The sequence below is a fragment of the Pelecanus crispus genome, chromosome 27, assembly GCF_030463565.1.
Source record: "Pelecanus crispus isolate bPelCri1 chromosome 27, bPelCri1.pri, whole genome shotgun sequence".
Classification (NCBI taxonomy): Eukaryota; Metazoa; Chordata; class Aves; order Pelecaniformes; family Pelecanidae; genus Pelecanus; species Pelecanus crispus.
In genome coordinates, this window is record NC_134669.1 from 304266 (window position 1) to 320378 (window position 16113).

At 52.8% G+C, this 16113-nt stretch overlaps 1 protein-coding gene and 1 pseudogene across 1 annotated transcript; one reads left to right on the forward strand and one right to left on the reverse strand.

Annotated features, from left to right (window-relative positions):
* The first annotated feature begins 246 nt into the window (after positions 1-246).
* On the forward strand, positions 247-1293 carry LOC104026043 (olfactory receptor 14A16). The gene has a single exon (XM_009486255.2). It carries the CDS (start codon positions 247-249, stop codon positions 1291-1293), a length of 1047 nt encoding a protein of 348 aa, XP_009484530.2.
* A 7727-nt stretch (positions 1294-9020) lies between these two features.
* On the reverse strand, positions 9021-10077 carry LOC142596129 (olfactory receptor 14I1-like; annotated as a pseudogene).
* Between the last annotated feature and the right edge of the window lie 6036 nt (positions 10078-16113).

The window sequence follows — 16113 nt, forward strand, 5'->3', positions numbered from 1 at the left end:
GCACTTGGGTGAATCGGGAGCGACAATGCTGAAAAGCTCTTTGATGTCACGAGGGGATTTAACTTGAAATCACCCCGTGTTCCTCTTTTCCTACTGCTGTAGGGCAGCACTGAGCCCTGCAGAGCCCATAGCAGAGCCCCTGCTCGCTGGGGCACCCTCAGCCAGCACCAACCAGGGCTTTTGAACAGGACCTGCCAAAGGACCTCCTGAACAGAGAGAGACCCTTTGGGTGGGTTTCTGTGAGAAATGGCTTTGATTTTGCTCAGAGAAGTCTCTCTTAACTTGTCACTGTCTTTTCCCTCTTGGACAGTCCCCCATGCCCAGAGGCAGCAGATGTCCAATGACAGCTCCATCACTGAGTTCCTCCTCCTGGCATTCACAGACAGGCGGCAGCTGCAGCTCCTGCACTTCTGGCTCTTCCTGGGCATCTACCTGGCTGCCCTCCTGGCCAACGGCCTCATCATCACCGCCATAGCCTGCGACCACCACCTCCACACCCCCATGTACTTCTTCCTCCTCAACCTCTCCCTCCTCGACCTGGGATCCATCTCCACCACTGTCCCCAAAGCCATGGCCAATTCCCTGTGGGACACCAGGGCCATCTCCTACTTGGGATGTGCTGCACAGGTCTTTTTCTTTCTCTTCTTGGTTGGAGCAGAGGTTTCTCTTCTAACCATCATGGCCTATGACCGCTATGTTGCCATCTGCAAACCCCTGCACTACGGGACCCTGCTGGGCAGCAGAGCTTGTGTCCACATGGCAGCAGCTGCCTGGGGCACTGGGTTTCTCAATGCTGTGTTGCACACAGCCAATACATTTTCCCTACCTCTCTGCCAAGGCAATGCTGTGAGCCAGTTCTTCTGTGAAATCCCCCACATCCTCAAGCTCTCCTGCTCAGATGCCTACCTCAGGAAAGTTGGCCTTATTGTGGTTAGTGACTGCTTAGGATTGGGATGTTTTGTTTTCATTGTGCTGTCCTATGTGGAGATCTTCAGGGCCGTGCTGAGGATCCCCTCTGAGCAGGGACGACACAAAGCCTTCTCCACGTGCCTCCCTCACCTGGCTGTGGTCTCCCTGTTTCTCTGTACTGGCAGTTTTGCCTACCTGAAGCCCCCCTCCATCTCCTCCCCATCCCTGGACCTGGTGCTGGCAGTTCTGTACTCGGTGGTGCCTCCAGCAGTGAACCCCCTCATCTACAGCATGAGGAACCAGGAGCTCAAGGAGGCCTTTAAGAAAGTGATTTCATGGATGATATTCAACACAGATAAATTTTCCATTGCTGTTCACAAATGATTCTCAGGGTGTAGCATTGCAGGCCTGTCTTTTGCAGGGAGGGGCTGGTGGTGTAGCATTTCTGTTATCATTATCTGTATGGTTCTGAGTGTTTATTAAGTTTCTACAGAAATGTTGGCATTTCTCTTATTCTTACTGAGGAATGAACCTGCTCTGTCTCACCTGGACCTGATAGAAAAGTGTGTGTTTCTGGGGCAGAGCAGACACTCTCCTAGCATCTCTGTAAGAAAATCGGATCTCCCACTGTGGGCCTGGCCTTTGGGTCTGCCCCCACTCAGAGATATCACCCACTTGGTAGTTCCAACCCTGGGTCTCTCCAGATCCTGGTGGCCTCTTCCTCCTCACTAGCCCCACTTGACCAGCAAAGCAGGTACGCCCACACACACACACATACACACTAGTGATAACAGGAAACGTAAAAGTGAGACAACTCACGGATTGAAACAAAGATATTATAATAGGTAAAGCAAAAGCTGTGCACACAAGTAAAGCAAAACAAGGAATTCATTCACTGCCTCCCACCAGCAGGCAGGTATTTAGACATTTAAAGGAAAGCAGGGCTTCATCACTCATAACAGTTACTTGGGAAGACAAATGCCATCACTCCAAACACCCCTGCTTCCTCCTTCTTCCCCCAGATTCTGTTGCTGAGCACGATGTCCTGTGGTCTGCAATGTCCCTCTGGTCACTTGGGGTTAGCTGTCCCAGATGGGAGCCCTCCCAACTTCTTGTGCACCCCCAGCCAAATCGCTGGCAGGGCAGTGTGACGAGCAGAAAAGGCCTTGGCGCTGTGCAAGCACTGATCAGCAATAACAAAAACATCCCTGTTATCAACACTGTTCTCAGCACAAATCCAAAACAGAGCACCATACAAACTGCTATGAAGATACCTCTACCCCAGCTGAAACCAGCACAATAAACAGGACAGAGCACGGTGATCAGGCACAGGGTTTGGCCATGCCAGCACTGCCCAGCCCCTCCCCACGGGCACCTGGCCCCTTCAATCCCCCTCCTGACCCCTCTTCCACAGGCGGCTGCTTCCACCTTGCACCTCCATCCCTCCCTTTCTCTGCCCCACTCTCCTCCCAACTCTTTGCCCCCCTCAGATATTACTTTTTCCTCAACAGTCTCAGCTTTTCTCCATTTGTACCCAAATTTGACAGTTTGGGGCCTGCCTCAGCACCAGCCCAATTGGGTTGTTTCCAAAGAAGGGACTTCAAAATCCACCTCCCAGCTACCAGGCCTCTCCTTGCATCGTCCTCTTCTGGCAACAGCGGGAACCTCCCAGCCAACCTCCCACAACCCTTCCCCTTTCCCTGCCTCTCCTCTCCCTTCCCCAGCACTCTCCTTTCTGCTGGGCAGGCACCAACGTGCTCCCCCACGGGCACTGCAGAGCCCTGCTGGCACAGCTCAAGTGGTGGCAGGGCAGCCATGGACGCCAAGGGCTCCTCAGGAAGGCAGGTGGGCGCGTGAGGAGGTGGAGGTGAGCTCTGTGCAAAGGGGAGGCTGGCGTGCACAGAGCCTTGCCTTGGAGGAAGCCTCGTGGTCCCAGCTCCTCAGGGACATGGCAGCTTCAGCCACTGCACAGTCTGCTGGGAGGGCAGCAGGGCTGGGCACAAGCAAGCCAGCAGATTCCTGGAGGGTGTGGAAGACAACATTTTGACACAGGGAGTTGATGACGAGCTCACCAGGGCTGCTCTCAGTTACTGACAGCTGGATCTGTCTGGGGATGTGAAGGATGAGGGCAGCCATGGCTGCCATGACCATGAGGTGGTGGAGAAGGAGGACAAGTAGCGGAATGACAGTGGTGGAGTACAGGAGAGCTGATTGCAGTTAGCTGAGGATGTGCTTGGCCTGTCCTGGAGGACACAGGAGCTGTGAGTCCCCCCTGGATCTTCAGGGACAATGTTCTCAAAGCCCATGAAGAAGGCAGTTGGATGTGCAGGGAGTCGAGCAGGGCCTGGCACGAGGTCAGCGTGGATGAAGAGGGACCCCCGCGACTTAGGAGGTGACCCTGCAGAAGGAAGGTCCAGGAGGCTGGAGGGGGAAGAGGCTGCCCAGGAGGCAGATGGACCCCTGGCCTGTGGGTGCAGGGATGGAGCCAGCAAAGGCCAAGCTCAGCGGTGGCTGGAAATGGCCGTGCATGGGGAGGGCACCCAGAGGGGCTTCTCTTGAGTGTGTTGTGAGCACAAGGCAGGCAGCTGAGGGAACCCTGCTCCCTGTGCCCAGTGGGGCAGGGAACGGAGCGACAAAGCCACAGAAATACAGTAATTCCTCAGAGCAAAGATTGTCCCTTGAGGGTGCTGCTAGGAAATGTATTTTGCTGAGTAACTGGACACACCTGTACATTTGTCTGTACATTGACCTACAAATAAACACATATTTTTCCACATACTCACATAGAAAGACAGCACAGATTTGATGAGAAAAGGTCACATTTGGCCATCCAAAAAGAGAGCGTTTCACTGAAGCTTTGTACCCTGCTTTTCTGCATCAGTTAACAGTGGTCAACACCTCCGAGCACGACTCGCTCTGTGCCAAGAGTTAGAGGTGGCATGGACAGTGCAGGGCTGGGAGGTTCTTCGGGGCCCTGGGCTCTGTGCAAGAAACAAAAATTATCTTTCTTAATGCTCTAGGCCTCAAGGAGGATGGAAATTTGGAGAATGTTTTGGAAAAATGAAGCAACAAAGAAATAGAATGAAAGATGCAGAGTGAAGGAAATGCCCTATTGCAACTTTAAGCTTCAAACATTCTTGATGTTGTTATTGTCCATGCTTTTTTTTGTCTTGTTTTAATATACTGATCTCTGGGGGATGTTGGGTACTGCCTTTGTTTGCAAAAGCCAGTGATGGTACAACTGGGGTGGGAGGCAGTCAGAGGGACACGGGTGCGTGGTGCCGGTGTAGGTGCCCCAGGACCCTCTGCCCAGGCTCCAGCTGCAGCTTGCGAGGGGCTCTCGTCTCCAGCAGGTCCTGTGTGACAGCTGCCAGTCCCAGGCGTGGGCTGCAGAGACACTGGCTCCTCTCCACATAGCCCTGCATGCTTGCGCTCAGACAGTGGAGCGCTGTATGAAAAACCTCAGAAATTTTTACAGCTGTTTAGAAGTATGAGCATGACCTCATCAGCTGAAACAATTGAATGCTTTTAATAAAATGTCAGTTTTTTCCCCTGAGATCAAAATGAGCAGTTTTCAGGATGCCCATGAGTAGCAAGAGGAGAACTATTGACCTTTCTCTGTGTTTGCATTGTCAGTCCTCTCTCTACTGGGCTGTGCATTCATCTCCCTCATCTTTCATGTATTTCCACCTGTCCGAACTAAATTGACCATGCCTGAAATGCCCTTGCCAGCAGCCTATCTGCACAGAAACACTTGCTATTGCTCTCCAGGCTTTCCTTCCCCTTACTTTTTGGATCATTCAGACACCTCTCAACAATCCAGTAGCTGTTCTGAGCTTCAGGGAGTTAAAAGCTTGCCTGTCTTTCAGTAGTCTGTCTAATTCTGTCTTTAGACAACTCTTTAATTGTCTTTATTTTACCACTTCATTTCTGTCTCAAATGTTTCTGGCATGATTATGCCTTGTGGAAGGTGAACCTCATTGGTGGCAGATTGTACTTGGCATACAGTTGAGGAGGGTGTTTGATTGCAATGATGAGTCTTATCAGGCTTATTCTGCTTGTTCAAAAATGAGAGCAATCCCCCTTTGTCTTTGTGCAGCCAGGTCTCAAAGGCAAGCAGGTGGGAGCTGGCACAAAGGAGCTGTACCATCCAGCTGCAGAGTGCAGAGGAGAAGTCTGATGTAAGGACAAGGGATGCAAGTGCCAGGGGGCCGATGAGAGCCATGATGGGCTTGGGGAGGTGAGGAGCAAGGGTGTCCATGCTGTGTCAGAGCTCAAGGGACAGCTTCTCCAACCAGTCCTGACCTCCTTAGGAGAGACCCTGCATCAATAGCACTCACAGAAGGCTGCTATCCTCTATTCTCTAAACTGAAACTTAACAAACTACACCCTTTAAAAAGAAATTCATTTTTATTAGAAGTTCTTTGAAAACTTTCTCCAGAAGTGCACTAGGAAACCTCTCTAATGAACTGTACAAGAGTAGAAGACAATTACAGGAAGAGACACAGCTTGTTCAGGCTTGCTTGGTGTTAATGAGTGCTATGCAGTATTTGGTGCTGAGTCCTTGATGCTCAGGTGCTGAGAGGAGATTGCACAAACCTCTCCAAGGCTCAATGTCAAAAGCAAAACCCAAAGTACCTTGAAGCATTAATGAGTCCCACTGAGGGCCATTACTGACATTGCCTCCCAAGGGACTCGTTAGAGCAGAGAACTGGAGGCTGTGATTGCAAGGAGGCAAAGGTAATGTGCAGGCAGCTCAGCTGCTGAGAAACCCCTGGCTTTCTTTGATGAAGCAGAAAGGCCAAGGCCTGTCCCCCAGCCCCATGGAAGGCAGATCCTGTCCTTCACACCTTGCTCAGGGCCCTTCCTGGGGCACTGGGCTGTGGGGGATGTGATGCTGATTGAAGGCCAACGGTGTGACAGCTGCCAGCCTTGCTGGGGGTGTGCAAGGAGGCCATGAGGCCCCACCAGTGCCTTAGCACAACATGTCTGCTCATGGGCCTTGGTGGCAGAGATGATTGCCGTACCCAGGGGCACAAAGGCTTGGGTTCTCTTGGCAACTTCCAGCCTTGCCAGCGCTCTTTGCCATCTCTGACACAGGTTGTCCTGCGCTGTCCCACAGCTGCTTCTTTTTCCCTGCAGGCTGTAGGCACCCACCTCGCTTCCCCACCTTACTCTCACCCTGGCATTTCCATGCATTCACCGACATCTGTCCACCCTCACACTCTGTTCCTTGAAACACGGAGAGATGGACTGATCACATACTCCTTCTGCAGGACTTCATGTCCCACAGCACTACACATTGAGTGACATTTCTTCCTCCTCATGTCCAATCTCCACCTTCCCAGCTGCACTGTGTGGCAGTGTTTCCCGCTCCTGCTGTTGCCTACCTCCAAGGAAAGCTGCAGCATCTGGGAAACAACCTTCAAGCAGGCATCTCAACCCATCAGCCTTCTTGTGGCCTTTCACCTCACCACACAGAAGGAACCTCCCCACCATCTTCCAAGGTGGCTGCCCTTTCAGCTTCTTGGATAGACATGACCAAGCTGTGTGCCTGCTGCTGTCCCATCATGTACTCAGGCAGGAGAGACATGACAACCAAAAGAGAAGCCCCCTTCCTGCAGTGAGCCTCGGTCCTTGGGCAGCAGGCATCTCCCAGTCAATGTGCCAACCAGGTGCCTTCTGCTGGCCTGTCAGAGACGCTGGCAGATGTGCGCTTAAAAGCACAGATCCCAGCTGTGAGTCAAGGGCTGACCTATCAGCTATTTCAGAAAGAAGTGGCCTTTCCCAGACACAGTCCTGCTGTTGGCCTGTCACCTGCACAGGCGGAAGTGACATCACAGCCCTCTTCACAGCCACTGGCTGGATTAGAAGCTCCCATGACACAATTGACCACATGATACCATACCCAGCCATCACCCTACTTGTGATCCACCACATTAGCAGACAAAATTAGGCTTGTTTCATTAAATTAATCTGATAGATTTGCTACCAACAGTTTGGGTGGAGAAACTTTCCTCATAGGAACTGCTGTATTTCTGTTGGTGCATTTTATACGTCTACTTCTGACTCTCTGTATTTACTTCTTCCTCTCTCTAGTCTGTCTTCAGAAAGGTCTCCAAGGAAAAGATTCATTCAATCATAGAATAACTGAGGTTGGAAGAGGCCCCTGAACATCATCTTGTCCAGCTCTCCTGCTCAAGTCAGACTTAAGCCCATGAGGTTGCTCAAGGGCTCTGCCCAGTTTGGCATCATCCACAAAGGAGCTGAAAAGGCTGCATCACATTAAGCAGGGAGCTAATAAACACATTCAACCATGTTGTTGCAAGTGCTTGCACAGAGGTATGCCACTAGGAAGTGGCCACCAGGAGGACTCTACCACTGGTGACATTTGGGCTTGAGCCACCAGCCAAATTCCCACTCATTACATCATCCATTGCTTCACTCCAGGTATCACCAATCTGGCTAGAAAGAGACTATGGGAAATCATGTCAACACCCTTGCTAACGTCCAGGTACAAAACATCGCTGGTTTTCCCTACCAATCCAGGTTCAGCAATCCCTTTCTTGTCCTACAGCGACCTGGAAGTGGTTGCACGAGTATTTGGCCCATCACCTTCGCAGGGAATGAGGTGACCAGCCTGTAATTCTCCCAATGCACCTTCTTGCACTTCTGGAAGAAAAGTTTGATGTCTGCCTTTTGCAAGGAGCCCAGCACCTCTCTGATTGCTCTGTCACACTGGAGGGCACAATCCAGAAAGGGTGACGTGAGCAGACAGCAGCATTTGCCATGAGCCTGTCCCAGGCGGGTGAGATGAATCTCACTGGCACAGTGGGGTTTCTTCCTGGAGTCACACCCAGGAAGGGCAGGGCCCCCTGAGGTGTCCCCATCGGAGCTGGCCTCCTGCACTCGTCACACACACAGGGCTGTGCAGAGGCACGAGTCCTGCCCTTGCACACGCGCAGGCCCTGCACTGCAGCAGGCATCATGACCCTCTGGCCTCCTGCTGCCACTGCCAGAGGCTGGGAGGCACCTCAGCCCTGCGGTGGGTCGCCTTGCTCTGCACCCATCTGAGATGCCCCACGGCAGGGGGAATGGACACAGGCACCTCAGGTCAAGGGAGCACATCCCAGTGCTGCATTCAGGTGGTTTCCCCGGGGATGTTACTCTCCAGGTGCAGTGACCTGGAGGCACTGCCTATCCCACTGGCCTTCATGGCACCTCTGGCAATAGCTGATGGCATTGGTGCTCACTCGGGTTCATCTCCCCACATGCACACCATGGGCATGCTTAAGTCTCCTCTGGACAAACAACGTGTCTGAGGTGGAGTGAGAGGCCAGTGCTGGGAAGGGTGGTTGCGAGGGGCTGCTCTGTGACCATTGCCCTGGGGCACCTTGCCCGCAGTGTCCAGCAAACAAGGACACAGAGCAGACCCTGCTCTGCTGGTCCTTCAAGGCGATCCCTGGAGGCCTGGCTGTGCAAGGGACACTGCTGTGTGTCCCCATCCTGCACACTCACACACTTGAGCTCTTCACTGGTGTTGCCCTCAACACAGCACTTGCTTGAGTGTCTCCTTGAGAGCTACTCTGAAAGCAGAGCTAAGGCTTCAGGCCCTGCCCTGAGGAGATCACCTTTCTTTATGGAAACGCTGGTATGGAGGCCAGCTCTGTCACAGAAGTGCCCATGGCCTGTCCCTGCCTGCGGTCACAGCACTACCACGCAGCACGCCTGTGACCAAGCTGCCAGAGCACTCAGGCCTTACAGCAACGCAAGGGATGAGAACGAGAGTGTGCAAGTGGGAATAGAAGAGCCCTTGAAGAGCAAGGGCTGGTGCTCCCTGGCAGTGCTGCCATGCTGGCACTCCTTTCCCCTCCACCCGTGCACACAGGAACTGTTCCTGCAGCTCCAAAAAGGCCTTGGAGGAAGGATCCAAGGACAAGAAAAGGTCACTGAAGGGCGCTTTATTGTGTTGCAACACATACAAAGGGGAGGGTTCCTCATTTACACAGTCTGTCTGTAATGAAAAGAAAATCAGAGAGTGATTTAGAAAGGGCATGACAACATTATCACAAGTGAAAAACCACCACAAACAACTGTGGGCCTGTATTGAGTTACAGTATAACTGCTCTGGAGATGAAGATTGTTGCTTCAGAAAAACATCCAGCTATCAGTTTCCACACTGTGTCCTTGAGCTCCTGGTTCCTCGTGCTGTAGATGAGGGGGTTCACTGCTGGAGGCACCACCGAGTACAAAAGTGTCAGCACCAGGTCCAGGGGTGGGGAAGAGATGGAGGGGGGCTTCAGGTAGGCAAACGTGCCAGTGCTGACAAATAAGCAGATGACGGCCAGGTGAGGGAGGCACGTGGAGAAGGCTTTGTGGCGTCCCTGCTCAGAGGGGATCCTCAGCACGGCCCTGAAGATCTGCACGTAGGACACCACGATGAAAACAAAACAGCTGAATGCTACTAAGAAACTAACTACAAGAAGTCCAACTTCCCTGAGGTAGGCATTTGAGCAGGAGAGCTTGAGGATGTGGGGGACTTCACAGAAGAACTGCTCCACAGCATTGCCTTGGCAGAGGGGTGTGGAAAATGTGTTGCCCATGTGCAGCACAGCATAGAGAAACACAGTGCCCCAGGCAGCTGCTGCCATGTGGACACAAGCTCTGCTGCCCAGCAGGGTCCCGTAGTGCAGGGGTTTGCAGATGGCAACGTAGCGGTCATAGGCCATGATGGTGAGAAGAAAATATTCTGCTGACATGAAAAAGACAAAAAGAAATAATTGGGCAACACATCCTGAGTAGGAGATGGCCCTGGCGTCCCACAGGGAATTGGCCATGGACTTGGGGACAGTGGTGGAGACGGATCCCAGGTTGAGGAGGGAGAGGTTGAGGAGGAAGAAGTACATGGGGGTGTGGAGGCGGTGGTCGCAGGCTATGGCGGTGATGATGAGGCCGTTGGCCAGGAGGGCAGCCAGGTAGATGCCCAGGAAGAGCCAGAAGTGCAGGAGTTGCAGCTCCCGTGTGCCTGCAAACGCCAGGAGGAGGAACTCAGTGATGGAGCTGTCGTTGGACATCTGCTGCCTCTGGGCATGGGGTGTTGTCATAGGAGAAAAAGACAGTGACAAGTTAGGGGAGACATCTCTGAGCAAAATCAAAGCTATTTCCCATAGACCCTCCCCCTCTCACACACAGACACCCTTTTCTTTTTCTAGCAGCCCTTCCTTGAGCTCTGTGCCTGGAGCCCTGGCTGGTGCTGGCTGTGTGGGCCATGAGGAGCAGGGCATCTGCCCACGGGCTCTTGAGAAGTCAGCCCTGCTCTGCAGCAGTGGGCATGGACAGGGACCAGTCCTGGTGTTCAACTGTGTCAGATGGAACCAGTGCTAACGCAGAAGGGCCTGTCAGCATCTGCACTCCCAGGGCTGAGGAACGGGCATGGTAAAGGCAATTTAAGAGCTCTAGGGTTTTGTACGGCTCCCCCCCATCAGCCCTGGGGAGCATTCTTGGACGTCAGAAACCCCCAGCATTTCTGCTGCACTCAGGGAGAACAGAGCGAGTTCTGTGAAGCAAGAGGATTGCCTGTGGCTCCGTGCAGAGTGAGGGCAGCTGCTCTGTCCCTCTGCCTGGGTCCCAGTATCTCCGGGCTTGCAGCTTTCTGAGATGGAGGGTGATCACACTCCTGTGTGTGTGAAAACCAGACACTGCTTGAGAGCAGAGGGATCTACCACAGACCACTAAATGTCTCAGCCTTTCTCAAGGTCTCAGCACCCCACTTCTAGCCAAGGACACGCATGGCTCATTGCACAAACCCAACAGCATTTTCTCTCTCGTAGCATCTCTGTGCATTGCCGTGGCGCTTTCAGAGAACACAGAGATGCTATGGGACAGGTTTTCATCCTGGAGGGAAGCTCACAGCTTGGAAGGGCCAAGTGTGTGGCTCAAGACCAGTGTGTGACTCCGCAGCTGAAACTCCATCTCCCCAGGGAGCCTGACAGCAAGAAGGAAATAACCCCAGCACTAACAGGGACGAGTGGAGCGAGAAGGAGAACTGGAGTGAGGGTGTGGGTGAGAGAGGCCAGGGCAGAGGCAGGCGGGCCCTCAGGCCAGCGTTGCCCTTCCCCAGCTGTGCCCGCCAACTCCCAGGCACCGGCATTGCCGGGCAGCTGCTCTCAGCCCCTGTGCTCTGCAGAGGGCCCTGGGCGCGGGGCTGGAGAGCTGCAGCACGGCTCTGCTGGAGCTCTGGCTGCAGAGGAGCTGGTTCGCGCCTTGGAGCCCCCAGCCCTTGGGGCAGAGGCTTTGCTGGCTGGGAGAGGAGGCAAGGGGGCTTGCTCAGGGGAAGGGCTCTGCATGGCAGGGGTTGAGATGGAGGTTTCTGAATTCTCCCTCTGTCAACATTTCTGGTTTTCGTTTCCTCTCATTCCCTGATGATATCCCTGCTGCCAGGAGATTTTCCTCATGGGAGCTGTTTCCCTGTGCCATGTCTTTCCCTGTGAGCACTCACAGACCCCATCCCAACCTCTGTGCCCTCTCCTTAGCCCTCCAGAAACCTGCCTGTGTGCAGGGCACTGGCTGGGCGCATGGTCCTGTTTGCAGGTAGAAAAAATCACAGGTCAGATTAAGCCTGATGGGTCCAGCAAAGGTGATCCTGTTTCTGTCCACGGGCAGAGCAGTGGCTGAAAACTCATTGGGAGACTCCTGGAAAACCTACTGATCACTCAGAGTTACAGTTCAGCAGTCTCAGTGCTCTGTCAATATTAAGAACTCCTTTATCATTTCTCACCTGCTGTTCCCCAAGAGAAGGAAATTGAAAGCACAGGGAAATTCCTTCTCTTTATAGTAATCCTTGTCTTGATCTTCCCCTTGAAACCTCCTATTGGAAATATTCTGGAGATGAGGCAGAAGCTCTAAGCAGCCCTGACCCACGCAGCACCCTCTCACCAGCAGAAGGACCCTGCCTTGCTGGGGTCACTCTTTCCACCCACAGCTTCTCCTGGCACAACCGTGGGGAGTTCCCTGGGCAGGCTGAGAGCTGACCCTGGCAGGCAGCAGAGTCCCTGCCCCGGCACACAGCACCCTGGGGTGCAGGGACCCTGCTTGCAAGGACAGCCCTGGGCACCCCTGGCTGCACACCCGCCTTCACACCCCTGCAGCCATCCCTTGGAGAAGGCAGCCGTCATGCCTTGTCCCAGTCTCTCATGGTGCAGCAGGGAAGCCCTGCTCTGGAGCATGTTCTTCTCTACAAGAGAGAAACTCTGAGAGTTGTACTTACAGCTCCTGTAATCTGTGGCATGTGCCAGCTTTAGGAGACCCCTCAAGGAAATGCAGCTGCATAGCCCTGCAACCAGAGACTTACCGTGTCAAGGGCAATGAAGATCTCTCCCGCAGTGAGCTCTCAGCACCCTCCCACCCCACACTGCCTTTAACCTCTCCCTGCCTCCCTCCTCTCCCCTCCCTGCCTGCAGGCACTGCCCTCAGCCCTGCTGCGCTTGGCACAGGAGCTGCTCCTGGGCAGAGCTGTCTCTCTGCAGCGCTGCCCGCTTGCCAGGAGCTGCCTGCGTCCCAGGAGCCCGGCCCAGCTCAGCAGCACAGCACCAACCCAAGGCAGCCCTTGCTCTGCCCCTCTGGGCTGCCTTGTGTTGTCCCTGGGGCTGCAGGGGAACCTGCTGTGACACAGCCTGAAGCCATCACTGATGCTCCCTCCCGCAGCTGGGGAGAGACTCTTACTTCCAGCAGTGTAATTTCTCTCACCAGAGTCAGATTTATGACCTGTAATCACTTTTCCTTGTCTCCGCATTAGACAGGACACCCAGGCAGTGACAGGCAGGGATCTCCTTTAGCCCTGCTGAGGGAAGGGTTCAGCAGAGTCAGTGAAGCCATCTCATCCTGGGCCTGGAGTCCTGGGGCTGCAAGGGCTCTCAGCTCCCTCCCATGCCTGCCACAAACCCACAGGAGGGGGGATTCCTCTTGCCTCACTTCAGGTGGGCACAACATGGGCACCTGCATGGGAGCTCCTTGTCTCAGCTCCCATGGCAATAATGGAGATGGAGGCCAGGAGGGAGCTGTTCAGGCACAAACACCTGGCGACATTTGGGCTTCAGGAGGTGGCCCCAGACATGTGCAGGTGACTGCAAGCTCTAAGGGAGCAGCTCATAGAGTGTGGTGGTTTAAACCTGGGCAGCAACTCATAGAGTGTGGTGGTTTAACCCTGGGCAGCAACTAAGCACCACACAGCCGCTTGCTTACTTCCCCTGTCCCGGTGGGATGGGGAGAGATTCGGAAGATTAAAAGTGAGAAGACTTGTGTGTTGAGATAAGAACAATTTAATAATTGACATAAATTAAGTAAAATAGTCGTAGTGGTATTAATAATAATAACAACATATAACCCTGTGTACCCGTGCTGCAGCCACATGCCATCCACATGACTGAAAGGGTCTCTCCTCTTGCTCGCCAGCTCGTCCAGCTTCAAGTTCACTCGCAAATTGCACACACACAGCGCTCCAGCAGTACCTGGCCCTGGACACTCGGTGTTTCCAGCTGCTGGGTCCCCATGCCCTGTGCTCCCTTCTGCCACTGCTAGCAGCCAGGCCTCTGCACCCACCCCTGCACCAGGTACACAGAGTGGGGCCACGCAGAAAAGGATTTGGAATCGCCCTCCAAAAGAAGGTCGGACGGGCTGTGGGGATTAGGTGCAGGGCTCAGTCAAACCAGCAAACCAAGCAGCAGCTGGATCCTTGATCCCCCCTTCTCTCCTTTTTCCATGCTTGTATATCCCCTCAACTTCCTCGGCTCCTGCCTTTCTGCGCCCGTGCCCCCTCCCAAACAAGGCACCTACCCCTGCTTATTTTTCCCCTTTCCTCCCACGTTTGCCACACCTGGGAACAGATGTGGTGTTTCAGGTGCTGTTAGCTAGGTCGTCTTGGACTTCCATGCCATTACTGATGGGGTTTCCTGGGTACTGCTGTCCCTGCCAGATTCCTCTCCCCAAAATGACCCCAACTCTTCCTTCAATTTTCTGTCAAGTGTGGCCACCTCTCACATCAATCCCCTTTAACCACCTGCAAAAGCTGGGGCTGCAATAGCAGAGTATCCACAGGAGACAAGCTGTCTGCTCTAAGGCCACCTTCTGTCTGCTCTGAGCAGATACTGGGCACCACCTTCAGGTCCATTCCAAAATCCAAAGCAGCCTTGAGCCAGTCGGTTTGGGGCCCAGCTCTGGTGCCCATGAAGCCATGCTATGCCTCAAGGGCCCTGAGAGCAGCTCTTCCACTTTCAGGCAGAGCCTGCCCTGCCATCCTAGGGACCAGGCTGCACTCGGCTGGGTGCCTCAGCTCTATCCCCACAAGCCAGGGTGGCAGCAGGAAGCTCCCACACCTTGCACGCCCTTTGAGGCTGCCATTCTTCAAGCCACTGCTCTCTGCCCTCCGGGGACCCAGCCCTGCTCAGCAAATGCAACGCACGTGCCTGGCTCCTGCTTTTCTCCCGGGACTGACCTGCACTCCAGCATGTGAGCAGCTGTAGCTGACACCTGGCTGCCCCACCAAGTCTCACTGATACCAATGATATCCTAGCTCTGGGAATGGACCCCGTCTTCCAGTTCAGCTTGGTTGTTTCTCACACTGCCTGCCCTGGGGTACAAGCATTTCAGATATGCTCCTGAGCCCTCCCTGCTCCCAGGAGCAGGGTAAACGTTTCCATCCTCAGGCGATGTATGCAACTTGGATGAAACTCGAAGATAATAATGCAGAAGAATTGGGAAAAAAAAAACAGAAAAAGAAAAGACAAACCCCAAAACCCAGAACTGACAGTCAATGTATTAACTCCCACTTCCAACAGAAGACTAAAAAGAAACTAGCACAAAGCAAGTGGGGAAGGGGACAGAAAATAGCAGGAAAAGGCTAATCTCACTGCTGCAGTGCTGCATGTAAATTCCAGTGGTTTCCTAAAACCCAATGGCTTGGCTAAACTCAAAGTTCAGCCAGGAAGGATCACAGCTGTGCTTGACCGCGCTAAAACAATGGGCATGACTCTGCATTTCTGCAGCCTCTAAGGACAAACACCAACCAGAGATCCCTGCACTTACTGAAATAGTCATACTAAACCAAAAAGGATCCACTTGCTTGCTTTGGCTGCAGGAACAGCAGGACGGCAGCACAAATTTGCAAGCGTAGAATGACAGCGAACATAAGGCAAGACAATGAAGAAATACACAAAGCATAAGATTTTGTGCGTCTTCTTTTCAAAAACAACTTCACTAATTTTAGTTTTGCTGCTTTAGTGTTCAACAAGAATTGGTAAGCTTTCCAGTGATTTATTCCTGCCACACACAGATCCAGGTTCTGCTTTGAAGTTCATACAGGGATATGTGTATGAAAAAAGAGAAACCAAACCAAAAGCAAGTCCAAAACCCCTCTCTGTAGACCAAGACCTGAGGTAGCTTTAAGAATGCAGCTCATTGTGCCTCCAAGACCAGAAGCACCTGAGGCTGCAGAGCTTTTACAGGGGAGGGAGAGAGGACTTGTGAAGAGAGATGCAAGGCTTCCACCCTGCGACAGCCACCCACAGCCCAAATCAGGGACAGTCAGAGCAAACAAGAAGGGAATGGGTTTGCTTTCTCTTTCATTTACTTGAATTACTTCTAACTAACTCTAAGTCTTCCCTCCCACTCCAGGATTTTTCCTTTGGTTTGATTTTTTTTTGAGACTTCTCTGTTCCCTTATGGTAAGATGCTACTCAGAAATGTAATACAGACATGCCAGGGAATACACGAGGCTAAAAGAATTTTAACTTTATTTATGAACGTGTGATTTGAGTTTATACACAAAGTATAACTAGTACAGTATAGCTAGTAAACAAAGAGAAAAATAGCCATGCAACTGTCCATGTTCCAGAATGGCTTCTGCAACACCCCCCTCCCCAAAAGGTACTCCCCTTCTAGCTTCCCAAAGTGGGAACTACTCTTTACAGGATACTATCAAAGTATTCTCATCCTTTTAAGAGGAAGATGTTCTAACACTGTGTCTGGCTACTCCTTCTTCACTTTTTTCACATGAGGTTCCATGTGAGCAGATTTTTCATGATTGGTGTCCACCTTCCTCTCCCACGCGCTGTATCTTTCCTTTTCTAATGGATGTCGGAAGGCAGCAGATCTGCCATAGGGAGCTTTCTTATCATATGGTGGAACTTCTCTGTGTCTGTTAAAATACTC